The sequence below is a fragment of the Histoplasma capsulatum genome (genome assembly GCF_000150115.1).
Source record: "Histoplasma capsulatum G186AR genomic scaffold supercont2.14, whole genome shotgun sequence".
Lineage (NCBI taxonomy): Eukaryota > Fungi > Ascomycota > Eurotiomycetes > Onygenales > Ajellomycetaceae > Histoplasma > Histoplasma capsulatum.
In genome coordinates, this window is record NW_025544814.1 from 348,165 (window position 1) to 371,221 (window position 23,057).

Consider the following 23,057-nt stretch of genomic DNA (forward strand, 5'->3'; position numbering starts at 1 on the left):
GTAACAATCCAAACTGCATCAAAGTTACTAGCATTAATCATAGCACCTTCGTGTGCATAAGGGAACCAGTGGCAAGTAGGGAGGCGTGGAGCAAACGTCCTTCCAAGCACATGCTAGCAAGTTTATATGGCAAACCTATTACGTACCTGAAAAGGTTTCGCATTCGTTTAGGGACTGGATGCTTAAAGTTAAGCTGCCAACTCGGGGCGTCAAAGCCTCCATCCCCCCAGACATTGGAGATTTTCCACCAACGAGAATCAAATGTTGTTCAAAATTTTTTCGTGTCTCTTATTTAGCAAGCTAACTTATACCGAGGTCCTGGGGAAGGGTCACGTGGTGTATTTGGAAATCTACTGACACAAAATCCGCCCTCGGTTCTAGTAGTTTGCAAATAGGGATCGTCAAGGCATTTTTCTCACTCTGGAATTCGACAACATATCCGAAATGGCCATCGAGATAAGCAAGTTGGCCAAGGAGGACATCCCTTGCTCTGTGGAGATTGTCCAAAAAGCGTTTGAGGATGACCCGTACTTCCTCTGGGTTTTTGATGCCCAAAAGGTATGTGCCGTATCAGCGTATGCACAGTTTCGGGCAACGTGGCTGAACAGTGGCTACTAATAAAAGAGCTTGCTTCTACCGGCTGCGTAAGCGCTGGCTCATTGTTTTTACAAGTCATGCCCTCTACAAGAAGATGATGATAATCCATTTCCAAAATTAGTATTTTGTTTCGTACTAACTTCTCATGCAACGACTTACGGTCGGTCGGGGAGATATCTCTTGACCGTTGCTGAGTTGATCAATTTCATTCCCTTCAACAAACAGTTCTCGAAGGAAAGAAACGCAGCGTCCATCACAGCCCGCTGTTTATGGGGTATCAACAATGGTCTGTTCTACGTTGCCAAGGAAGTTCCATCAACGAACGGTGATGGAGCAGCGTCCGTCGGACCGCCCAAGAAAAATGCATCTCGCATCGTAGGCGTTGCCATGTGGCTTCCTCCTCATCCGCTGTCTGAACCAGAAAGCTGGTACTCGTACTTCCAATCCTGGATCTTAACTTTTCGCCAGGCAGCAAACAATATCCTTTTCCGTGGCCATGGTGGTCTCAACGTCAAACGCTACTGGATCTGGAAGGATGCTCAAAATGCTGTCCAAAGCGAAATCTGGAATGATTCCCGAGGCTATTACTTTTGCAATGTGATTGCGGTTGCGGACGATGCGCGTGGAAAGGGTATTGGAAAGAAACTGGTCGAGATTGTCACGGACAAGGCTGATCAGGAAGGAATGAAGTGTTATTTGGAAAGCTCCAAGAAAGTACCGAATTTAGAAATTTATGGCCGTATGGGGTTCAAATTTGCGAAGGAAATGGAGTGTCATGATGGGGAGGATGTTTGCAAGGTGAGCGGTTTTCTCGGCCTTCGCTATGAACGAATCTTCCATTTTCGTACACTCCCTTCGATGTCCTTTTAATATTTCTTACATCCCCTTTGTCAATCTAAAAGTTGCTTGCTATTCCAACGCAAAACACATGATAAAATGGTTGGTTACTGGCTATCCTGTTAGCATTTACTAACATTACTCCAGCTTTATTGTATGACTCGCGAACCAAAATACCCAAGCAAAACAACGCCGTTCAAAGGTTAGACAGAATTGAGAATGTGTACAAGGGAGCATATATATTGTGCAAAGTTTTTCTTGTGCAAAGCTTTTCTTGAGAGCGAAGAGTCACTTCCTTGTAGAAAGAGGCTTAGGTGCTATTGAGTCGTTCTGCATGATGTTAGGCCACTGGGGCAAAAGAGCTCAATCACCACCAGCGCCATGCTCGTAGTCAAGGGGAATCCAGACCCCCAACATATCCATGTATGAGAGCTCATTTCCCACGTGATAGCGGATGCCCTAACTGTATTACACTAAGTTACTAGTATGTTAGACCAAACCCTACAACTTCAACAATGATATCGAAAATATGAGTAAATGAAAATGCTTTTGCGACGATGAATTCGACTTTCAGGTATAATGGTGTCGAGTTTTCTTAAACACGAATTGTTTGAGACCCTGGGACTTGATGAGCTTCTGGTGGGGCATGCAATTCGCGCGACACTCTGTGACTCGGGTCTCCAGATCTGAAACGTCCGAGGTGAATCTTAGCGATACGCAACAAGCCTAATTGCTGTCTCAATGAGTTCTCCTATTGGATTGTAAATCCTTTTTGCAAAGACATCTTTCTTGATTTCAGCCTTTGTGACTCTGAGTGTTTGGGAGGCGCAGAGTTTGGTAATGATTACGTCGACGATTAACAGAGCTGATCAGGCGTTGAAAGCTGCTCCCTTTTCGTACCACAAAGTATATTTGTTCAATTCAAATGGGCCGAGAGCTGATATACATTCCATCGGTATCTTCAGAAATGATAGCAACGATCTCCATACGTTTATAGATTCAAACTCTGAATGGCATGAGTGCTCCATCCAGAGATCGGATTCCATTCAAACAGGAGTATTCTCTAACATGAACCAGCCGCAGACTTTGTATAACTCCTTGTTTTACTCCTTCAACGTCTCTGATAACTGGCTTCTCTGGTTGTCATTTCTCCTCAGTTGATCCCTAACGGTGGCTGTATCCAAGGTTCCCCGCAAGGGGGCATTTTGTCATGTCTTGCAGCACCATCCCAGAGCTGGTCTAGACAATATTTTCTCCATCACCTGTTGGGACACCTAAATATTTCATCTTTCCAATTTTTGGAATTTGCTCCTCTACCCTTTTCTCTTCGATTCGGACGACTTTCGAGCAACAGAGGAACAACAGCAAAATTTCCATATTCCCGGGAAGCAAGGTCAATCGGATACGAAAGCAGCAGAAAGAAAAGACTATATGACGCCGAATCCTCACTCTGCATCCGTCAGCAATTGCATCTGAAGTCGATTGTTCTTCCAACCTTCTTGTTCAAAGGATTGGGTTCGCAGCGGAACTAGAGCTTTACTTTGGACGTTTACCACCAATTGTGTTCTATAAACCTCGATTTAAAACTTTTCTGTTCACCTCCTAGGATTTGTTTTGTCCTCAGGTCGCAGTATATTTTAGGCAGCTGGTCTGTTTACCTCGATTTCAAGCCGTGTCGTCATTATCGGGTCAAAGTGACTGCCATACTCTCTGCTGTTTGTGGGTTGCTGTCTGCCTTTAACCACACATATTCTCTCGGCTGGTTTAAGGGGTAAAGGTCAATGATTGCCAGAACGATGCCTTCTGTAATTCAACACGCAAAAATTGGTTCGATTGGGTCTACTACCGACCAAGGAAATACTCTCGGGAAACTACCATCTTCCAATGTGAGATCCAGAGCCAATGGCTGCAATAAGTCTTCTCGGGCAAACGATGTTGCCGAAAAGGGGCTACAGGATGATGTTGAAAGTTTTTTTACGTACCGAAAAACCAGAGCAAAACATAGAAACTTAGACAGACGGCATCTCGGTGCATGCAAACCGGAATCAAATTCACCTAACCTCGAGAGCAAGAGGGGAATTGTTAGAAAGCGCCAAAAGGAAGTTGAATCCGAGACTGACAGCGAAGAAAGCCAGGATGACGAGGACGATTGGGATAATGATGGTGACGACACCAGTGAGGATGAGGGCAAGGAGGAGGAGGAAAAGCAGCCCAAGCCAGCTACTTCCAGTGGCGGAATACTGCTTGGTGGAGGCAGCCCTACCCACACTGTAGGACCAGAAGCCAGCTCACGAGCAACTCTGGGCTCTGAAGCCATTATCCCACTTCCCTCGAAAGGTGGTTTTGCTAGAAATCCTGCGCACCTAGCAGTTTTAATAACAGGGATAGTAGGTAAGTAAATTTAAGAATTCTGCCCCGTGAGAGTTTAACATGTTTTCATTTAACATGTGCTTGCAACTAGTTGCCGCAGTCATTATTATATTTTTTGCGACCTGTATGATAATAAGGTCTAAAAGACGCCAGAAACCTGGAGGGCTTTATAATCGATATCAAGGCCTGCGTCGAAATCTCGGGTTTGCCTCGCAAGACACCCTTGTCAATGGGGACTATAAAACTCTTCATATGGAAAAAAATATCATGAATACGGACGGTCTACCAGACTGGGATCCAGCATCAGGATTTGCAAAGCCATCTGAACCGCCTCTCAAATCGAAACTACGCAACTCCCAAGAAAAGCACTCCTCTATACTTCGGAAAGTCCTCACTGGCAAAAAGTCAAGCATCCCCCACATCAATGCCAGACCTAAATCTCTTGTGTTACGAGTGCGCAATTCCGCATTTGGACTCCCCAAAATAGTGCCAGCCTACGAGGAAATACAGCCTCTCACCAAGGCTCACACTGTCGATTCTAACAGGTCTTCCCTGCTTGAACAGGGCCATGAAAATGGGAACACCCAGAATATTCTACCTCCGGTCTTCACATCCAAATTCTCGTGGACAAATACACCGTCAACAAACACGTACACAAATTCAGCTATGTTTACACCAAAGCATTTACACCCTGCACCCAAAGCCGATGACAACGATGCAGCAACTGTATTCACAGAAGATACGGAACCTCCACGCTTCAGAACCACTACGAGTTGGGTGCTGCAACAACAGGTCAAGAACCAGCACCAAACCCATTCGAACCCTGATATTCCCAAGCCACCACCTAGCGATATAGATTCCTCCATTTCGGAGGACTCACGGGTCCCAGATGGGGCTTTACCAGGGCTTGCAATATGAAACAACATTCATGAACCTCACCTTCCAGAATATAACTTCGGTTTGAGGCTAAGTGGTGCTGATATTTTTTGGATATTGCTCGAGGTTTCTGCAATTTATGTTTGTATCAATCACTATGTCAAGAACGTCAAATATTATTTAAAATTGGGAACGATGAACAAAAATAGTAGATTGAGTCGGATAATGCTTTAAGTATGTCCAAGTTCTATGTCCAACACCACATAGTACACATTTTCGCGATGCCTTCCTCTTCCGCTTTGTGTCTTATCCATTCGATTTCACGTGAATTCGGTTGTTGTGGGACAAGCTGAAGGCCCCCCGGGTTACTATTCAAAATGTCTTGCTGTTCTTGCACTTTTTTTCCCCTTCCTTCGGTCTGTTCCGCATTTCTGATGTCTTTCATTTACTTTTCTGTTTTTCAACAGCTCTTTCCCGCAACTAATACGGGAATTGAATACAATTATGTGATATGATTGTCTACTTTGTATATAACCGTGCTGGGACAGGGAAATATAGGTTTCCGTTTCCTTGTTGCTTGTATCTCTCAACTCCTTTCCGCTGTCACACTCAAGTTATTATATTGCATACCTGATGGACTTTGTGAAAAAGAATAAGGAGTGCAACGGTCTCAAAGCAGCTCAAAGGACACCTCCTCTCTGCGATAAATTAAAGCACAGTCCTGAATTGAATGAGCCCTCTTGATCTATTGCAATATTTTCGCCGAGCGTAGACCCATGATAGTGTTTTGCTCTGATATATGCATATTTGCGTCTGTGCAGCCGAGCCATGAAGTGTTCTCATGAGGATTTGCATCTCTTCTGACACCATCAGCTTATATTTATACACAGAGATAAATCTGACAGCTCATACTCGCCGTCCGTGCTCAGGGGATTTATGCCAAGTTTCAGTGCCACGTTTCCAGGCTCTCAGCCAGTTCGCAACTGTGAGCCACCATCAGCAGCCACTTTTGCATACACAGTAAATTTATCATAGGATAATAAATTTAGCACCTTGGGGGCCGCTGGACGAGCCCGTGTCCAAAGGTATTTGGGCCATGAATGAAGAGTTAGCGAGACAAGCAAAACATGCTAGTTCACGGTTGCCAAAGTAATATAAAATGGAATCAGTCGGAGCTTTTAAAAGGGGTTGGTAAGTTGAGTAGCTAACAATAGCTACCCCCGCATGCAAAACTTACATTATTCCTCAGCTCCCAACCCCAACTTAAAAAACAGATAAAAAACTCCTCCAACAAGACGCCGATGATATCTGTCTGCAAAGAGGAAACTGCCATACCAAGGGAACAACAGAAGGTAATTATTATGACTGATGTATATTGTATAATCATTCCGGTTGTTGCTCATCCTTCCTAAATAAGTTATTTAGTTCATATTTCATCTACTTGATATTTGCAATCGTTGTGTGAAGGCCCAATGGGAATGCAGAATTATATTGAGGTTCCAAAGCAGGAGAAACGGCGTTGCCTCATCAACAATTTCTTTCTAGTTGCAATGATACCCAGCCCACATTATTTAAAATATATAAATAGCTGATATCTTTATTTCCACTTCAAACGTAGCTATTGCAAACAAATCCGAGATACCAATAATGGGATGAGTGGAAGCGGAGATAAAAAGCCATCAAACACCTTTCTTTTTTCACCGTTCTTTTATTGGTTTCATTCTATCCATCTCACTGTGCTTATCGACAGTGAAAGCCACACAAAGGTTATATCCGAGAGAAATATAGATATTATTGGAACCACTCCTTTCTGAGGCTTTATGGCCCCCAATTATATGGCGTGCACAATTCTGGCTGACGAGCATCAAAGATATTCCAACACTAAAATAATTCCATAAAAACTTTACCATAGTTAAGGTTAAAGTTAGGTTTCCATACTGTGATGTCAGCTAGATAACAGCAAGAATAGTAATTTTGAAGAGAGCTAGGTGCCCCGTATTTCACAAGACACTAACACACTCAATTGGTGTTAAGATTCCCGTCGTCAAAAGATAAGAAGTCAGAGGAGTGTCCAATCAAGTCGGGTTCAATTTTATTAATACTCCACGAGGTACTAAAAAGGAATCACAGTGCATCTAGATGCATAGTGATATCGGACCGAGAATTAAGGCGTCTCGTGTAGAGTATTTTGCCAGTTCAATTTGGAAAACGTGGATCCAGCTGACATTGACTAGAGTTCCCATCAGTCGGGTCGTGGTAGGTTTTCCCAATATGAGCTAGGCTGGCCATTTTGGCGTGTCTTTGACAGAAGTTTCAAGTCGTAAAAGAATAGTGGTATTGGGATCACAGCCTGTTAGAGCATATTAGTCAGTATACTTAGCGAGGAGAAATGTATTCCAACTATTTCCATTTGAAAGCGGATTCGGTAGCTTCCTTGTCGTTGATCAGGGTTCCGGCTGCGCAACTGGATATCAGGGTTTTTAGGCGACAAGAATTGGTTCCAATTAAATGCCAGCCATGAGCCGAGCAAATATGGTTGGGATATTTGCAGGGAATGGAAATCACGAGTTGGGGAGGGGCAGCAAGGGCGATAGAGTATATGAGATTGTTTGATCATTGGCATCATCCAACGCCTGAAGGCGAATTCAGTGCGAATACAAACGTGCTTTTGACATCTTAAAGACGGGTTATACCACCAAAATGGCTATTGCCAGTAAATAGGAATGAATGAAGCCAAATCCAAGTATGTGTTATTATGCTGGTCCCCATAACTTTTCATTCGTTGACACATGAAGCTTGAGCCCTGAATTTCGGCGATCTAGTGTAAATCACTCAAGACGAGAAATCCAAGGAACTCACTGACCGAATCCCCACCATCATTTCCCTTGATAACGCCCCTAGAAACAAAAATATAAAAGAAATTTAAATTCCAGCGAATGATCACAGCAGGACTTTGCAGTCCGTGGTAACGCCCCACAATGTATACCCAATAATGAAATAGAAAAATAGTTCGTGAACGATTACAAGGAGACCCCTGCTTAGAAACCAATATTAACCCATGAACCGCGAGTATTGATAAGTCATGGGTTAAATAACTTGAAAATTTGGTATGATATAACCGAGGAACGTTCCTCGATTGTATCAAGCGGCTAAGAGAAAAAATATATAAAAAAAAGAAAAGTAGAGATAAAGGGAAGACAGATAAGAAGTTGGATAAGTTCATGATTCGCGAAAGTCTGCCATACCTGGATAATCGATTTTGGAAATTAAAGGCCGTCCTCAGTAGTAGTATTTCCTTAGCCCAAATAACAGCGGATGGTAATGAAGTGGACTTGAAAATGGGTTGAATCCTAGAGTTTGCAAAGACGACATTGGCCGACAACCACGATAAATCTTTCGTGGGGGCTCCCATCGCATCGGGTCCCGCTAGAACCATCGGTCGAAATACGGAAGAAATGGTTTCCTGGATCCCGACAGGCGCTGTAGATGTAAAAATTTTTGAAGAAGTTGCACATTGCAATAGGTTTGATAGGGCTGAGGCGAGCTAAAACTTCACATCCTTTAGTCAATTGAAAGTCTCTCTCAAGTATTACCAAAGAGAGATTTAGCCCAACCTAAATTTTCAGCGAGCTAATGACGATTTGATAGAAATAGCAACGGTAAAAATAAAAAGAACAGAACAGAACAGAAAAAGGAAAAGGAAAGATATCCCGCAGAAGAGGATGTTTGAGGACATACTTTTCTCGCTTGGTAGGGTCTTATAGATGCATTGAGCGCGAGGGCGCAACTTGGTTACATCTCAAGGTGGTCCCAAAATTCCTTCTAGCAACAAACAAGAACGATAATCTTCACGGGATTAACCAGGATAATGTAATTATATTGCTGAAAGTTTGTTGAAAAAAGCAATATGAAGCTTCGAGAGTTTGACAGAGTAAAACTATCTCCCAGTCGATTCAGCAAGGGTTGTGGACGATCGAGAAGGGCTAAGGCTAAGGATTGACGATCCAAGGATATGTCAGGGGAGCCACAAGAGAAAAGTGGCTGTTTATTTATATTCTGGCACGAATAACAAAAAGAAATTATCGGACAATGGAAACGAGAAAACCTTGTAGGGCTCAGGATAGCTTGCATTACTGGTTCTATAGGAGAACTGCAATGTATTCCTGCTATCTAGGACGTTTAAAGACCGGAGATTTCATTGACTCAGACAGTAAATTAAGTTTACCTGAAACCTCGGGGCAGAAATCCAAATATGCAAAGCTTTGCGCGAAGCGTGTTGACGGGGCGTTGCATCAGCAAATGTGAAAGTCAAATGTGCAAAGGCCGAATGAAATTGATAAATATGGCAATCAATGGCACGGTACATGAAGGACAACCGAAGTCGGCTAGGTCAACTATCCGGACGAACAGCATCAAAAGAAGCCATGCTCTGAAGATGTCAAAACGGGTCCGTCGAGTTCCCTAGTTGTTCCAGAAGCTCAAACGTGTATACTGATACCTGGTCAAACTAAGACTGATTGATACAACAACTCCATAAGGCATGGAGAGCAACGGAAGGGTCCGGGCCTCGAGCCCAGATCAAAGACAGGGATTTCCTTCCTACCAGGAGTTGTGATGTCAAGGTGTCAAACCCTTGGGAGGGATCTACAGCGTGCTGACGATGATAAGCCGAAACAAAAGGCGTTGTTGGCTAACCAAATTTTTCCATGTTGAGACGCCAGGATTTGTATATTTAGCCGTTTGAAGGCTTGGCTATAGTAGCACCTGCAGGGTCGGAGCGTGGTCCTTCATTATTTGAGACCTGGCGGAAATAACTCGAATTCGTATTGGAACAAAGGAGAGAAACATACTCCGTACTCAAGGTGACAATCATTAGAAACAAGGAACCCCAAATTTATCACGGAAGAAGAGGGAAACTTGGGATTGACACCATGAGCATCTATCAACATTATGATAATATTTTTCCTTCTGCTTCGAAGCCATTTTAAACATTCGAGACACTAGTCCATATTAGGAATAGTTACTTATTTTTAGATTCCTTGTAGCGTTTGAGGATCCGCACTAAGCCCAATTCTGCTAGACTAGGTATTTGTCATCCCCTTCAGGCCCAGCCCCAAAAGAGCAATTTCCAACGTCAACCTTGAAACATCGTCCTGCCAACGCTAATTGACCTACAATTTTCTATCGCTGTCGTTCATTACCATCATCGTCCTTCATTATTATTGACAGGGCGTATTTAACTAAGTCGTAAAGACTGTAATCCGGGCGCAATGACCCTTGGATTCTGACCGTCTCTGTTTTCTGCCATTCTGCTCGTTCCCCCGCTCTTTCGTTCGCTTCGACATCTTCGCAAACGCCGATATACCCTACCTCCTTTGTCCTGACTAAGGTACACATCCGTCTGCGAGTTCGCAGTCCGATCTCCGTACATAATGGGCTTCGGCGACTTTGATTTCATATGCCGCAAGGCATCCATCCCAATATGCTCTTTGGTCGGTCCTCCGTCCACCATGAGAAGCAGCGGCCGGGGCTTTCTAGCCAACTGCTATGCCAGGAATATTGAAGTCGCAAATACAATCATTTTTCAAGGAGCCACCGACGTTGCGCATATTGCTGCTTTAGCAATGACAGTGATCATGGTAATCCATGTCCGGTCTAAATTTACGGCTGTGGGTACGTATGGAGCTTCTCCGGAAATTGACAATGGGATGATCCAGGAGAAGATTGAACTCTAATACGGGTTTTGACTCCATTTTAGGTCGAAAGGAAATTATCACGTTCTTCTACCTTTACATGGCTTTGACGATGTTTTCACTTGTCCTTGATTCCGGCGCTGTTCCCCCTGGAAATGTCGTCTTCGCCTACTTTGCCGCCGTGCAAAACGGTTTAACATCCGCCCTCTGTACTTGCTTACTCATCAATGGGTTTGTGGGATTTCAGCTCTATGAGGATGGGACGACGCTATCAGTCTGGCTTCTTCGACTAGCGTCGCTGGGAATGTTCGTTATTTCGTTCGCCATCTCCCTCCTAACCTTCAAGGGATGGGCTGGTCTGTCACCGACCAGTACCGCCGGACTCTTCGTGGTCTTGTATATTGTGAATGCAATTTGCCTGATCATCTATATAGTGATGCAAGTTATTCTTGTCGTGAATACTTTACATGATCGATGGCCTCTGGGCCACATCGCCTTTGGCACATTCTTTTTCATCATCGGGCAGGTGGTTTTATATGTCTTCAGCGAAACCATTTGTGAAAACGTTCAACACTACCTGGATGGCCTTTTCTTTGCAGCTATTTGTAATCTTCTAGCAGTTATGATGGTGTACAAGGTATGCTAATTTGCCATTTTCTTCCCATTTTACCCTCGGTTATTATCGACCTGGTTGCTAACATTCGGATAGTATTGGGATTCCATCACGAAAGAAGATCTTGAATTCTCCGTCGGTGTCAAGCAGAATAACTGGGAGGTCAAAGAACTTCTAGAGGATGAGCGACGGGGTACCGTTTATCATGACACCAACTCTGAATACGCAAGCAGCTTGTATCATTATCGAAACTCTACTTACGGAAGTGGTCCAACAAATTACTAAAGCCATCGAATTGAAAATAAACAGTATATTGTCATATTCTCATTCTATATATGTCTTCACATCGCTTTAGCTCCCTTACTCTAGAAGGGTTCCTTACATCTCCGTTCAACATGGCCGTTCTAATTTAATTTTCCTACATGTTTTCTAATTCAACGACCTTTCAATGCTTTGGTGTTCTATTTGGGTTACAGTTGGCTACCGCTTACGTTTCTTATTTCCCCAAAACCTTCAGGTGGACTAAAGTTGTTTGAACTTATGCATACTTCCCCTTTCGAGTCCTTTTTTTTAAACTCTCATTCCCATGTCCTTTCATATATTAGCGAGGCATGTCATCGATATATTTAATAATGTATTGTTCTCTTTGATATTTTATTATTCATGCCTAATAGATATTAATGCCACACCGCGCTCCGTTTGCAAAAGCTGCCTTTTTCTTTTCTGTTCTTAACGGTTCGCTCTTGTTAGTTCGCTCCTGTTGCATGCTCATTGAAATGAAATACGTTGCTGAATTCACATTATATACTCTCCAGTCATATTTCTTCAAAATTATACAAATACGATGGTGGAGCAATTTCCCAGGTGTTGAGATTTATCGAGTCTTATATATCATGATCAGATTTGGACTACATGGCGCATTTCAGGAGAGATCGAATGGAATCAGGAGAAATCTCGTTTTCCGTTGAGATGAAGTGAAAGAATTAGAGCCCCTTTCCATAAGACATATCACGGCTTTAAAGATCAATACGAATTTATCGGAAAAAAAAAAAAAAAAAAAAAAAAACTCATGGATATAGAAACGTACTGATAGCTCCGTCTTCGTCATCCATCTTGCCTCTTCGTGCAGCATTCAATAGTTTATTCCCTGCTCCTCTTACAAAAGTACACCATAACGCCCTCTCTAAACAAATTTACTACCGACATTGTGAGTAAGGTATTAATACCCGTCACAAACTCGTTCTAATCAACAAGAACAACATCATCTTCGCTTTCCACGAACTCTTTCTCTCTATCGTAGTCACGGCTCGAATCTCGACCGTTGTCGTTTGGATTACTGCTGCTACCATCACCACTACAAGCAGGAGTAGCATACAAGTACCACCCTCTATCAACCCATTCAATCAACAGTTCGCAAGCCTGCTGCGCCAGATCATAGAAAGACGGATTTTCCAAGGGGGAAAACATGCTCATGTGTGCTTTTGTTTCATCAGTTGCTTTATCATTTGTAGCTTTGATCCATTTGATCCCCGACATATCGCTGTATTTCGCCTTGACATCATCTTTGTTTTCACCTTCATCAACATCTGCCGGGAGGTTGCAGAATGTTCGCATCTTTGAGCGTAATATATACCGACTAAGAGACGAGGCCGGGGACGATGTGCTGGTACTGCTATTAGCTGGCGCAGCGACTGCTCCCTTCCCTAAACATGTGTAAAAATCCGCGCAACCAATACCTCGCTCCTGCTGCAGCTTTGCGGTCGCTGATACGCGTCGTCGTAGTTCTTCAGGCCGCGCGAGACAGCCTACAAACTCTAAATGTGAGGTAGCCCAGCTCCAGCCTTCTAGAAATTTGTCGCGCTGGGAGTATAATGCTGCTGCTCCGCCGGCTGCAACGGCGCCTGCAGCTCCCGCATACATGGCATACCGCCCCCAGCGCTGCCAAGATGGAGTGGCGGCTGCATCATCTGTGGAGGAAGATGTGTTTGAAGTACTCGTAGCAGGAGTAAGGGCGGACGCAGCAGATTTTGTATTTCCGTCTGTTGAAGGAGTGTTTCCAGTCTTATTTTCGCTTGTTTTGGCACCTCCCCAGCCAAATACACCAGCTACCTCCGAAATCGCCCCGTATGCAGCAGTGGCCGTTTTATAATGATTTTCAGCCGTGTATGAGACAACTCCGGGAGCGATACCGAGGAATGGAGTGTCAAATGCAAGTAGTCCTTGGATGTGAGGAAACATGAATGTGTTAGCTTCTACCGGATTGCCCTCTGCCTCTGACGTCTTTGACGATGAAATACTTGACGGGGTGGGCAAGAGCTGTTCCGACGCCAGAAGAAGGAGGGTCTCCGCGGCAACAATTCCACCCATCGAATGGCCAATTAAAAAGACATGTACAGACGGGTCAACGGTGGGAGAAGGTGTTCCATTTGCGACTTCCACGTCGATAACCGTATTTTGGAGCCTGCGCATATTCAACATGTGAGATACCTTTGACCTCTCACAGAAATCATTTGAAATACAAACCGCTAGGGAACGAACCATTCTCGAAATCTGACCACACATCCGTTCAAATCCCCCTTCGTCTCAAACTTGGGGTAAACCACCGCAGTGACTTCTATATTCGGCAGCGCATGACTAACTAAAGCGCGAAGATGGGCAGGAAAGCTCCCAAACGTATCGTCTCCGCCCTAATGATTGCGCGGTTAGTATTACCAAGGCTCCTCGAATCCCTTATACGCGGCGGCATCGCGAGGATGGCACACCTTGAAACCGTGGATAAATACCAAAAGAAGGGTCCTCTTCATGTTCCCCGTGAATCTCGGAACATATTCTTCATGGCTGACGATCTTGAACGAGGCAGAGTTCGGTTATTATGCAAGGGTAGGGTAGCTGTGGTCCCTCTAAGCCTTTCTCGCCGCGGTCAAACCAACCTTGGAAACGAGGCAGTTGTCAGCTGATCTCGGGCAGGACGACGATCTACAAAAGAAATTTTGAACCATATCCATGGATCATAGTTGCTACTGAAGCATTACGAACAATCATTCTAAAATATTTCTTTATTATCCAAGAAGAAAGAATATCCCAAGATATTTTTCCGGGAAAGGGGTATCGGGGAGACCACTCTTGGAGCCCTGTCTAGGCCTGACATGCTAGAAACGGTCTTGGTGCAGGGGAATAAGGGACAAATACCAATGATAAAAGTCAAGTGAAACGAAGGATCCTGGTCCACACAACAGCTGGCCCAACTGGGATGTCAGGCAGGGTCAAAGAGCTCTTCCTTGTCCTGAAACCATCCATCCTTAGGCGATCGTCTGCTTCAGAAACCGCTCTTGAAGCACCTGGTTCTTCTCCCCTGATTCCTCAATGACACCTCCTCGCTCATTCTACCGATCTCTTCTCGCCAGTAATTGACGATGGCGGTAAAGTCGAGGCATGCGGCTGCAACTGTCATAATGCTGTTTCAATTCATCCTCCATAAAATCTACAATTCTCGATCTGACTTTGAAACGAAGAAGCCATTGAGCTGAATAAGTGCGCGTCAGCGTCACCAGTTTGACAACGGGGTTTTCAAATAGGCAAGGATGTCAAGCTACAATCACCGTATGTCACCGTTCACTGCTGGTCAATGGCCCTCCTGATTTTAGTTGTTACCACACGCGGTTGGGGGTAAGATCTTTGTCATTGTAGACATCTATCAAACTTTACACTCTGAGTAGCAGAGGTGTGGTGCACATGGTTTCTTGGGTCTTCTGGCAACTGAAAACGGACAATTGTGAAACATGTTTCAAGCAAAGAGCAATATGCGGTGTCAGGAATCACACCATGTAGAAGTCTGTTATAAGGAGAATCCTCTGAAGAAGGATCTTCCAACCCCTTCTGTGCACTCCAGTTCACGTTTCCCAACAGTCAAGAAGAGTAACCCCCTTTAAGGTTCCGAATGAGGGAAGTAGAATGCTGAAGAGCTTCTTTTCAACTCCGAACCATCTTAATAGCCACAATGTATCGCTCTCGCTTTGTTGAAGTCAACCCATTTGATGTCTAGGAAAATGCCATGGGCAAACTCCATGACGATGTATTCAACCCCAACAGCAAATGATTGCCGTTTGCGGAGAATGATGTGGTATGGAATTTTGACAAAAGACCTTAAAACAATCATTCATGGTAAGGAGGGAAAACTTGATGAAATCCACCCTCTGCAAGTTTCATCAAATTGGTCTCACTGCCACAACCTGTGTGGTTACAGACAGTTTCCTTGGGCGATGCGACATCAAATTCAATAAATATTTCCTCAAAATTCTTCTATTCCTGTAGATGAATCACCCTACACGTAGGAGGAGAGTGTCCGGCTGGCATTTGATTCTGCCGATCCAGGCAGATAGGATTGAAACTCATGAGCTGAAGGCTCAGATCCTATGTGGCGCAAGTTATTGGATGTATACAAGTCGAGGGTATTTGATTTGAAAATTTTATTTGGTGGTCTGAGGCTGATTTCACAATCGTTCGCGCTACCCGTGGGCATACCTTGTCTTGGTCCTTCCATCAAACAATTTCGTTATTGGATAGACTGGAGAATTAGGAGAATTATCCGAAGATGCTGTACAACTTACCTCTCCAACAGGCACAGAGCAGAATCCATAATTACATAACAATAAACGAAGAGAAAACAAAAAGAAAGAGAACCGCTTTTAGGCACGAACATGTAAAACGAAAGCCTTCCCGACTGTCTTTGATCCATGGATGCCACTGGGCATAAATGTGACCGCCATTGGCAACCTTAAAGGCAACTAGCCGGTATGGTGCCACTCGTGCCCCAAATATCTCAAATCGGAAGTTCTTCCGCCTGCCCACGACTCCCGCGGCCGTTATGATAGCTGGTGGTTACCCGTAGCATGTCCATTCTCATCTATCCTTTGGAGCGCCATCATTTGATGAATGGATATTTAGGCGGTGCGGAGGGTGCCATTGGAGATTCCTCATTTACTTCATCGCTTGCAATTCGCACGGATCCATTTATAGGTGGGCTTGACATGTTTCGAGGACTTCTCCTTTTCTATGCCGAAAGCATGGGAAGAAGGATGTGAGGTATGAGAGGCCATATATAATTCCTTTCCAGTTGAAGTAGGCATCTATGCGATAATGATTGATCTCTAGACATAAGTTAAAAGCAAATTTGAATACCTTCTTATGTTGACACGCTGTGATATTGTTCCCGAATCCCGAAATCCTCTAGATATGCTAACATAACAAAAATATGGATATCATTGAATTTGAGAAAGTGTAAGAAAATATGTTGCCACAACAATAAGTAAGACATTCTAAACGACAATCACGCTAAGATTTGTCGCAGGATTGAATGGAACCTGTTTGACCTGAGCAAAATTTACCTGGTGGCCGCGCAACTGAGCAAGGGTTGGTCGAACAGCGCGTTGCTGAGATAGCAGAGCCAGATCCCTTGGGTTGGTTGTGTGCTCGTCAGAGTTGCGGCCCATGCTTTGCATGGCGCTAGGATCAATCGCCCCACCTTCCCTTATGAAGGGAAAAGTGAACTCTGAATAACAAAAACGGGCGTTAGCAGCACCCTCCCCAGGCTCAATCAAATAATGTACATACATATATGGTCCTCAAGGGCGGTAGCTCTTTTTAGATCAAGGGAGAAATTGTAGCTGAGACTTTAAAACATACCATAGCGACACACCGCATCAATAAATACCGGGGATATTCTCCAGGCTCTTTCATCAGCATCTATTTGGTGCGGGACGCCCGCCTATAGCTCATGTCAATTGGAAACCAATAATATCGGATGGGAAACAAACCGTACCTGCCGGTCGTCCTGTTGGCTATCTCGATAAAACTCGGTTGTCCCACCGAACAAAACAAGTTCGTAAAACCGACCAGACTCGCCTACAAGTCGTGTTCCAAAACCAGGAGCTGTGATTTGGGGAGGCGTATTTACACGCCCATTGGTCATGTAGGTGATGAATAGGTGAGCACCTGCCTCATGTACTATTGTTGTAGCAAAGAGGAACTGGAACATGCGAAATCGGTGGATCTGCTCTGGCCTCTGGGCAGCATATGTCATATCTCGCACCCTCTAAAGCAAAATTTTGAGAACAGTCCTCTTTGTTGTTGATCAGCTAAAAGACTACTTACGGATCCATTGAGGTGAATACCCTGGGCGCGAGGATTAAACGATTCACGGGCCCCTGTCCATACGGCCCTTTCATGGTATCCCAAGCAGTCTTGGGTGTGAATGGTGTCGTCCACAACAACTATGGGAAAATTCAACCGAAGTAACTGCAGAAAGGGCCGAACAAACAGATATGCCGCTTCTGCATCTTTGCTGAACATACAGGAACCGAGTCTTTGATCGTCATAGCCCAATGCTAAATCACGCAAAGCCGCAGTGCCTTGCTCACTTTCAAGCATGGCTAGTGCAATAGAGATCGCCGAAGCAATGTGGGCGAACTCAATTGAGTCGGATGGGTATTCCGTAATGCGTGAGCCCTGCGTTGGACGTGCGGCAATGATGAATGTCCGAGTGTCCATCATTGAAATAAAGTAAGATCAGAAATATGAAGCCGTATTCAAAGAAGCTGGACTGGAGCAAGCCAGGCAGGCCCGAAAAAGCAAGAGTCTGCCTACCACGAACGATACTAGTACGCAGAGAGTGGATAGCAATTTTGCAAGGAGCGAAAAGCTACCACTCTACATGTCGTTGAGTGAAAGCATTACTTGATCCTCAGCCAGAGGCAGAGCTGTCTCACATGGGAGTAACTCGTTGATATCCTGTCGTGTTCTGGCAGCTTGGATGCAAATATCAGGCCTGGGCGCTTAGAACTGGGCGTCAATTTGGCGATTATCCAATTAGAGTTCGATCCCGCGGCTAGAGCGTCACATGATGACTTCGCGCCTGCATCTCATCACCAAGAGCTTGAACACGAATAGTTTTTATTCGGCTCACTTGTGTTTGGACCCCCGATATCTCACCTCATGGCGGCTAGCTCGGCACAGATACCAGCGAGCGATCTCGGGCCTGAGCACTTTGTCGCTCTGGAACAAGCCATATTGAATGTTCTATCTACAAGGCTTGCCTTCGAAACGTTTGCGCAGGTTGTCGATGGCATACCCACCCGTGACGCTTACTTTGAATACTATTTACCCACGCCACGACCAGAGTATTCTCAGAATCTGATGCCAAGTGACAAGGCGAGAGAAATTGTCTGGGAATATCTTCGGCGCTTCCATGTTGGCGGTGTAACGTTTCCCGTCGATGTTAGTGATGTTTCTTTACATTCTTCTAGATAGATGCTCTCATATTTCAAACCCCAGTTTAGTCGTGCTTATCGTGAGTTACAGCGTGCACAAGCATACCAGGATGCCTCTCTCGTGTCAAGTAGTTTCAAGCTGCGCATGTTCGAACTGGTTGCAATTGCCTGTCATAATATCGCAGCAGAACTATACACCAAGGCAGGAGGAGGTCTCAGAAAGCCAGCCTGTCCTCCACCACCACCGCCTAGCAGCCATCCGCTAATTCGGCCCGCCCCACCAAATATAGCTGAGCTATTTCACGATGAGTACGAGGAATGGAGGCAGTATCCAAACGGTGTTGCAGATGTCGTTGGGTACTGGGCCGAGTATCGTCTATTCGGCGGCGTCGTTCTATTTGATCGCGGCACCACCGGTCAGGAGGTAGGTATAATAATACTAGCATCTCTTAGAACAAAGCGGTGCATCCCCCAGACCCAATTTTCTCAAGCATACCCCGTGAGTACGTAACGTAACGAAGTTCTCACAAACCCTCCCCCTCCCTCACAGTGCAAGAGCGCCTATATCCACCCCATCAAAGGGCGCAAGATATTTCAGCTTTCCGCCCAGCAGATCGAGGGGTTTACCGGGTTTGCCCTCTCGAAACATCCGCCCAACCATCTAGTCTCGTATGATACGCGATTTTTCCCTGAGCGCTCCGCCCGGCGCGTCGACCCGGTTGATTCCATGGCCCTACTCATATACCGTGACGTTTATGAGCGGAAACCTCCTGCTCCTGGGCGGCGACGATGCGTGCTCTATCCAGAAGATGATCCTGGGTTATTTGACCAAATTCAGAGACTTGCTTCCGGATAAAAAAAAAATTCACGACGCTCTGCTGGACTAATACCACACGGTGTGTGGTTATTTTAAGGTAATTTAAATGCTTTGCTTTGCTTGTCTCTGGCGATACTATTTCCACCGGCAGTCGTGTCGAGCGAAGAGGTTCTAAATTCATCATTGGTATAAACCTGACGAATGGATTCGTTGTTCAGCCGTACGCTATGGTCGAACTCCAGAATGAAAACAAGAAAGAAAGGGGAAAGGGGAAAGGGGAAAACTACGTCCAGGTCGGGAAGAGACGACCCGGTTTAGTTTCTGATTCAAATTGCCTTGCCCCGGTACGATATCGATCAACGAGGAATTATTTTTTTATGAGGCTGGTTTCTCAAACAAGTCCTCCCTTGGAAACTCCCACATGGTCCCTTTTATCATGGATATATAGATATATATATATCTAGTGGATAAGCGGAAACGAAAGGATCTTAGAGCCGGCTTAAGGCTGAGAACATGAATAAATGAATGAATCAAGCTTGCGGAGAGGGTTTTGATTTTGATTTTACTTTATTGTATTGTATTTTACTTCCACTTTACTTCTACTTTAACCAATTGATAAATTAAATTATTTTGAGAAAGTTTCTACTACATATATATACGTATGCAAAAGTATATGTATGTATGTATATATATATATACATATATATATATGACATAAGAGAAGCGGGGGAACGAAACTCCTGAAGGCAGACAGATTAAAAAAAAAAAGAACCTCTCAACACTGGTTAAGGAAAGCTCTTCCTTCTTATCTTATGCTACCAGCAAACAGACCAAGGTCTGAGATACGGCCCCCAACAGAACTCACGAGTCCGCTCCGTATGTGCAGCAGTATCTGGTGATTCAATGCTCTCTCTCTCTCTCGCGCGCGGAGCAGTTCCAGTGATACCCCAGAAGCCAAACGGAGGAATCCCGTAAAATACACCCCCAATACAAGGTGCATCTACAGCTACATCGGGATCTTCTTCTTCTTCTTCTTCTTCTTCTTCTTCTTCTTCTTCTTCTTCTTCCTGCATCATCTTCCCATCCATCCACGTCCTACATTGTGGATGTACGCGATGCTCCCACGTTCATACCCCCGAAAGCGCCGCCAGAATGAGAGTAATCCCACCTAAAAGACATATATATAAGTACCTTCATACATATCAATATACCACAGATAGAATCACATCTCAGCCCTTCAATTCACCATCTCAATTCAGATATGTACGGAATATATATGCGGTTGAATAATAATAACAATAACAGTATGGCAAGTTTAAGCCCACAGGCCGCCCCAGCCCCCCTCCTTCAAGTAGCAGCTACCACCCCGCTCAGCAAAACATGAAGAAACGGAAAGGAAAACCGCGGAAGAATTACGGCTGGAGTAATTGTGATAAGTAATAATAAAGAATCATAAATAATTTATAAAGTCGCAAAACTTCCCCCCAGCTAAAGATAAAATAAAAATAGAAAAATAAGTAGAATGCAGGAATGTAGGAAACAGCCCTCCCTGGGATGAAATTCCTATGCAAATCATTATGAAGTTCCTTAAACAACAAAAAAAAAGGGGGGAGGCAGAGAAGTGAAAAAAAGCCGAACGAATCGAGACAAGGATTCGAATATAGAAGAAAGAAACAATCAGAGAAAAGAAAAGCCAAAAATAACAACAATAATAATAATAAATACCCACAAAGATGGAATGGGAAACAAAAAAATATCAATCAAATAAAATGGTTAAAACCCATCTAAAGCGAAACTCCGATCCAATGCTCTGCTCTGGTAATGGTTTGAAATGGAAAAATGGTATTCGTCATCGAGTAAAAAGATTAGAAAAGAAAAGTCAAGTCAATAACTGGAGAATGAGTGGGAAATCGCGTTGTACAGCCTCGCCAGATACTGAAACAGTGCGGGAGAAAACCAGAGAACAAAAACAATACAGAAAACCGCCAAGTGTGTGCGCCCTTGACAAGTAGTCGCAATAAATTGGATCGTCAATAGTTATCTATGGGCTTCTTTATGTTCAGCGTTTTGGGATGGTTGGTTTCAACTGTTTCAATGAAACGATTGGGTTGGATATAGTGGTTGCCGCTGTTGTTGTTGATGATGTTGATGGTGGTGTTGCGGAAAGCTGGAATGCAGGTACGGTTGCGATTCACACCACATTTCACCGCTGTTGCTGTTATGGGAGTAAGGCAGGACGCCAGTTTTCCGCTCGGTTACGGCCTTCCCCAATGGCTGGTAGTGCATCTGGTCGAGCGGGAGATGACGAACGTGGTTCATGGAGGCGGATGGGGGAGGATACAGCAGCGTGTTGACTTGCCGAACGGGTCGGTAGGGGGAGTTTCTGTCGATGAAGGATGGGGAAAGCCGAGTGGGTGTATGTACAGAGTATGCAGAAAGAGCGGGAGATATAGCGGCAGAGGTTGAGGCGTACGATGGGCTTTGGCGTTTGGATTGGTCGGGATAGTTGGTAGAGTTATTAGGAAGGGTATGCGATATGGGAGCCAATGTTGTGGTTGGTGGAGTGCGTTGGCTCCAGGTGCTGACGGGTGGTGGGTACACTGTGGCCATGGCACGAGTGCACTGTGGGAAGTGGGGTTGGCTTTGCGATTGAGGGGCATATGGCGGGCCAGCAGGGTGTTGTTGCGCCAGTGCAAAATTGAGCCGTGGAAGTTGTGGCAGAGACGAGGGTAGCATGGGCATTTCTGATTGTGGAACGGATGGAATTGTCAAAGGTGGGATATGGCCTCCAGTGACAGCCGTCATAGGTGGAAGTGATGGAAGAGGCGCCAGGCCTGACATAGTGGATATGGCCATTTTCTTGGAAGGAGGTTCCTCTACTGGTCCATCCCAGCTTCGTTTTCGATGCAGACCCGAAGTTGAGTTTACATTCCATGACGACTGACGCGGAGATAAACTCGGGTGTCCCAAAATGGGCGCAGTCGCAGGTGTATATATCTGATGTCGTGGCGGTACGTATGATGGCAGACCGGAAGGCGAAGGTAGCTTAGGAGTTCGGACGGGGAGGTGACTAGTTGAGGTGGGAGTCGTGGGGGTGAGATGGGGAGAGGGTTGCATAGTAGTCGGTGTGGTGGGTTGCGCCTCGTTATCGAGAGGAAGTCGAGAGGCTTTGGCAAAATAGGCTGCAAAAATTCCGAGCTTCGTGTGCCACTGATCCCATTCCTCTTCGGTCACAAACAAGTTATATCTAACATTGCTCAGGAACTCAACCTCCATTATATGGATCTCCTGGACCGAGATACCTGATACTTCGGCCCAGGTCTTGTTCGTGTATGTATTGTCGTCCAGAACTATCACCCAATCAGTATCATGACATCAAACAGGTCCAACCAGTTAGAGGGTAGATTCAAAAAAAAAGGCTGGCCATACACTTATTTCCTATCATCAAAGCAATTGTCATCAGTCTGAATTCGCTTCCTCGTTTCCCTCTCACAACAGGGTTGGACTTCTTCAGGCGGTAGATGAACAGCAGGGCCAAGATGGCAACATTTTGGCTGACTTGGGTCGTAGAAAGGATTGTAGTTACCCATTTCCGAAAACCTATTGTTGGTATCGACTCCGGCGTAAGAGGTGGGATATGGTAACTCGGCGAAGATGAGGCGTTCAGGATGGCGTTAAGTTTCGACGCTTTTTCGAACCAGAACAGACATGTTATCTAGAAAAGATGAAAAGAGTACTCATCACGTTAGAAATGGCCGTCCAGAAAAGAAGAGATAATAGCCGTTTTCAAAGATGGCCAGCGGACACGACGTACCTGTGCAATAAACTCCGCGAGACTGCCCTTGCTATGATTTATGGACGATGGAATCTGCAAATGCGGAGCTATTGAATGGCTCGAGCTCTCTTTCTCTCGCGTTTCTGCCAGTGGCCCCTTAAAAAAAGGGGCCCGTGGTTCCCGGGACCCACCGGACCTCGAGCCCTTTTTTTCC

General features: G+C 44.9%; 8 protein-coding genes across 8 annotated transcripts; 4 read left to right on the forward strand and 4 right to left on the reverse strand.

Moving 5' to 3' along the window:
* Positions 1 to 444: 444 nt before the first annotated feature.
* Positions 445 to 1,641, forward strand: HCBG_07767 (acetyltransferase; the record flags this gene model as incomplete). The annotated part of the gene is made up of 3 exons (XM_045434816.1): positions 445 to 558; positions 673 to 1,395; positions 1,582 to 1,641. 3 exons carry the CDS (start codon positions 445 to 447, stop codon positions 1,639 to 1,641), a joined length of 897 nt encoding a protein of 298 aa, XP_045284122.1.
* A 1,589-nt stretch (positions 1,642 to 3,230) lies between these two features.
* HCBG_07768 (uncharacterized protein) lies at positions 3,231 to 4,722 on the forward strand (the record flags this gene model as incomplete). Its single annotated transcript, XM_045434817.1, has 2 exons — positions 3,231 to 3,825; positions 3,896 to 4,722. 2 exons carry the CDS (start codon positions 3,231 to 3,233, stop codon positions 4,720 to 4,722), a joined length of 1,422 nt encoding a protein of 473 aa, XP_045284123.1.
* A 2,234-nt stretch (positions 4,723 to 6,956) lies between these two features.
* Positions 6,957 to 8,116, reverse strand: HCBG_07769 (uncharacterized protein; the record flags this gene model as incomplete). The annotated part of the gene is made up of 4 exons (XM_045434818.1): positions 6,957 to 7,030; positions 7,057 to 7,384; positions 7,544 to 7,577; positions 7,926 to 8,116. The coding sequence occupies 4 exons, from the start codon at positions 8,114 to 8,116 to the stop codon at positions 6,957 to 6,959; spliced, it is 627 nt and encodes a 208-aa protein (XP_045284124.1).
* Positions 8,117 to 9,854: 1,738 nt separating this feature from the next.
* On the forward strand, positions 9,855 to 12,050 carry HCBG_07770 (chitin synthase; the record flags this gene model as incomplete). The annotated part of the gene is made up of 3 exons (XM_045434819.1): positions 9,855 to 10,353; positions 10,439 to 11,010; positions 11,083 to 12,050. 3 exons carry the CDS (start codon positions 10,113 to 10,115, stop codon positions 11,269 to 11,271), a joined length of 1,002 nt encoding a protein of 333 aa, XP_045284125.1.
* Positions 12,051 to 12,061: 11 nt separating this feature from the next.
* Positions 12,062 to 14,437, reverse strand: HCBG_07771 (uncharacterized protein; the record flags this gene model as incomplete). Its single annotated transcript, XM_045434820.1, has 5 exons — positions 12,062 to 13,447; positions 13,525 to 13,673; positions 13,749 to 13,832; positions 13,917 to 13,962; positions 14,325 to 14,437. The coding sequence occupies 5 exons, from the start codon at positions 14,435 to 14,437 to the stop codon at positions 12,229 to 12,231; spliced, it is 1,611 nt and encodes a 536-aa protein (XP_045284126.1).
* Positions 14,438 to 16,301: 1,864 nt separating this feature from the next.
* HCBG_07772 (uncharacterized protein) lies at positions 16,302 to 17,764 on the reverse strand (the record flags this gene model as incomplete). The annotated part of the gene is made up of 4 exons (XM_045434821.1): positions 16,302 to 16,534; positions 16,669 to 16,750; positions 16,805 to 17,077; positions 17,137 to 17,764. 4 exons carry the CDS (start codon positions 17,530 to 17,532, stop codon positions 16,302 to 16,304), a joined length of 984 nt encoding a protein of 327 aa, XP_045284127.1.
* A 182-nt stretch (positions 17,765 to 17,946) lies between these two features.
* HCBG_07773 (uncharacterized protein) lies at positions 17,947 to 19,709 on the forward strand (the record flags this gene model as incomplete). The annotated part of the gene is made up of 3 exons (XM_045434822.1): positions 17,947 to 18,258; positions 18,343 to 18,675; positions 18,802 to 19,709. The coding sequence occupies 3 exons, from the start codon at positions 17,977 to 17,979 to the stop codon at positions 19,105 to 19,107; spliced, it is 921 nt and encodes a 306-aa protein (XP_045284128.1).
* Positions 19,710 to 21,159: 1,450 nt separating this feature from the next.
* Positions 21,160 to 22,658, reverse strand: HCBG_07774 (uncharacterized protein; the record flags this gene model as incomplete). The annotated part of the gene is made up of 2 exons (XM_045434823.1): positions 21,160 to 22,418; positions 22,628 to 22,658. The coding sequence occupies 2 exons, from the start codon at positions 22,656 to 22,658 to the stop codon at positions 21,160 to 21,162; spliced, it is 1,290 nt and encodes a 429-aa protein (XP_045284129.1).
* Positions 22,659 to 23,057: the final 399 nt, after the last annotated feature.